Source organism: Poecilia formosa, unplaced genomic scaffold (genome assembly GCF_000485575.1).
Source record: "Poecilia formosa unplaced genomic scaffold, Poecilia_formosa-5.1.2 Scaffold266, whole genome shotgun sequence".
NCBI classification, from domain to species: Eukaryota; Metazoa; Chordata; class Actinopteri; order Cyprinodontiformes; family Poeciliidae; genus Poecilia; species Poecilia formosa.
In genome coordinates, this window is record NW_006800205.1 from 271,346 (window position 1) to 274,233 (window position 2,888).

Here is a 2,888-nt window from a genome sequence, read left to right on the forward strand (position 1 = left end):
TAAAGATTCTCATGAATATTAAAGCCAACAAGCTGCTGCTTCAATAAAGACCTGCTGACTCCAGAACCAGAACCAGAACCAGAACCTGGTACTGGGTCATGTTGTGTTGGAGGATTTTAGTCAGTAAAATCATTCCAGGTTCTGATCAAAGTGTTGAAACATCAATCATTGATTATTGATTTGTTCCTGTCAGATTCCAGGAATTCACTTTTCTAGACTGGGTTGAATGACCTTTGACCTGCTTGACATGAGGGGGATTTCTACACACTGGGGGTCCGAATGCTGTCCTGTTCTGACCTCAGGTCAGCAGGTCCAACTCAGTTACACAGAGGGACTAAATTAAACTCTGGATCCAGGAACAAATTCAGAAAATATTAATTAGAACAGAAGATAAGAACTTTGATTTTCTGGTCAGTTATATATAATTATTCACAGAAATATCAATAATATTGATATAATAATAATTAGAGACCTCAGAGTCTCTAATCTGCAGCCTTGAGTCTGTAGAAAACCACAGAGCTCCTTCACTCCAGAATCTCCCAGGTTGCTGTAGCTCAGTTCCAGTCCTGTCAGATGGGTCGGGTTGGACTTCAGAGCTGAGAGTAGAGAAGCCCAGTTGGTCTCTGACAAACTGCAGCCCCAAAATCTGAATTAGGAATAAAATATGTGAGCTGAAGCCAGCAGAATGCAGGTTAAAACTGAAATAAGAACAAATAAATAATGTAGAAAATTAATTTCCCTGAATGTAAAAGTCTCAGAAGCATGATGTCTAACATCTGATCCAATCAAACTGGTTTAAAGAGTCTTTGTTCCAGTGTGCCTCGGAACAAAGAACAGTAATTATAAGGGGTGGATCCCTTTATGTAAAGTGCGGGCTTCGCCCTTTGGGAAGTTTGAGCAAACATTTAGACATGTTTTTTTTTCTCCCAAAAATACTTACAAAAATATATACATGTAGTTTTGTCAAATATTGACAATACCAAACAGATTTGAAGAGGTAATGCATTCATCAGCCCAACATCATTTCTGTATCAACTTCTTGCTCCCAGAAACTGGTCCACCTTCGAAGCAATTAAGCGTTAGGTGAAGTGGCAAAGAGTGGAAGAGCAAGACCAGATCTGAGGTCAAGCAAAACGGCCGAGTATATGAGAGCACAAAATCACACTGGAAACTTGACCTATTCCTTGATGTACGAGTCATCCAAGAAATAGGACTTTCAAAAAAACAAACAAACAAAAAAAAAACCCCAAAAGAACAAAACAAAGGACAGCACCCTTAGCAAACTCAAAATGTGGCACTCATTGTCTCACAGTGTACATTTAAGAAGGTAACCGTATGAGCTGCCTGACAAGTCACCTGGGCGCAAGAGCAAAACCAGCACTCCCAGAGAGGAATCAACACTCTGTTCAGCCATCAGTATAATGTGGGATAGAAATAAAGGACCATCACTGAGAGGCAAGAACAAATGTCCTGTTTGTCAGTCTCCTGTCTCTCTGACAGGCACAGACTGAGAGCGTGTCTTAAGACTAGCCATGAATGTACCAGTAACCTCGTGCTCATCACAACTGTTCACCAGCGCATAAAGCTTTCTGACAGCAGAAAGCTTTCTGTCGTTACCTAAAATCACCAAAACACTCTTAATAGGCAACCTCCCCCCAGAATAGTTCACACTCCAGACATAGTCTGTGACGGGGAACATGTATAATATTTAAACTGATATTGCACACAGGAACACAATTGCCCAACTCAGAATCCTTGGATAGAGGTAGCACTTCAGCCCAAATATAAGGGTCACATCCACCTGCATCTCGAAATAATTTTACAGGCACATTCCAGCGACTATCTGCCAGGGACACGTAACCCTCTTAAAAATGGCAGATAGGATTCCAGAGGTCCCGCAAAAACATTCTTTTACTGCGGACTGAAACAGGTGGGCACAGGCGCAGGCAAACAAGAAGAGTAAAATGAACATATTATTGTTTATATTTTGTGAATATAATATTACTGTAATGTGTTCATGTACAGCCAAATGCCAGCTAGTCTTATAAGGCCCTGGTGCAGATTATTCTGACCCTGGCAACATGTAGATACTGAAATCCAATTGGACAATTAATCCATACAGACATGTACAGGAATCCAAGAGAGATATAAGAAAAGAGCATAGACTTTTGGAAGTAATTTAATAACATTAATTGAAAAAGAATTACAGTTTAGGTTGTAGATATAAGTTAGGGATTCTGATAGTGCTAAGGCCCCGCAGGCCCTAACCACTTGATGTAATGCTGGGGTTCAACCTTGGCTATGATGGTCAACAAAGACTTTGAAAATCTTAGAAAAAGAAATTGTATTTATTCCCTAAAATGGTTTTAGAATATCTGACACAAGAATGCGACAGTAGAAATAAATTGTCTATGGTGCAGAGTTTTTGGATATCAGGAATACATGATGATTGGTCGACACAACTGACCTGCTCAACACAGATCATCTGCATGAGTAGGTGGGCTCTCTGAATGAAATTAAGTTTTTTATTTCAGATTTAGAAGTTATTCTGTTGTCATTGTTGGTTTTCATTGGATTCTAATTTAAAATAAAATTTCAATAAAAAGTACAGAAAATAGTTTATTTAAAAATCATTTAGTAATAATTAGTAATTAAGTTCTGTCACACTGATATTTTTTCAAATATTTTATGTTGTTCTAATGAACCAGAAGTGGTTTGAGTGCCACCAGTTGAACAGCCTGCTCTAGAAGGTCCCAGTCTGGGTCAGTTGGACCCAATGTTGAAGACGACTGCTGGCTGGACAGACGTCCAAAAGACAGACATAGACACACTCCAGAAGATCATGTGTGTTCAGTGTTTGCTGGTTGAAACGCTCAGATTCTCTCCTT

General features: G+C 39.4%; 1 protein-coding gene across 1 annotated transcript in view; it reads right to left on the reverse strand.

Moving 5' to 3' along the window:
• Positions 1-414: 414 nt before the first annotated feature.
• Positions 415-2,888, reverse strand: part of LOC103150935 (protein NLRC3-like) — a 50,544-nt gene continuing 48,070 nt past the window's right edge. Inside the window, exon 7 of the mRNA XM_016681038.1 lies at positions 415-646. Coding sequence (XP_016536524.1) covers positions 430-646 — 217 coding nt within the window. The 3' untranslated portion in view covers positions 415-429. The remainder of the gene's footprint in view (positions 647-2,888) is intronic.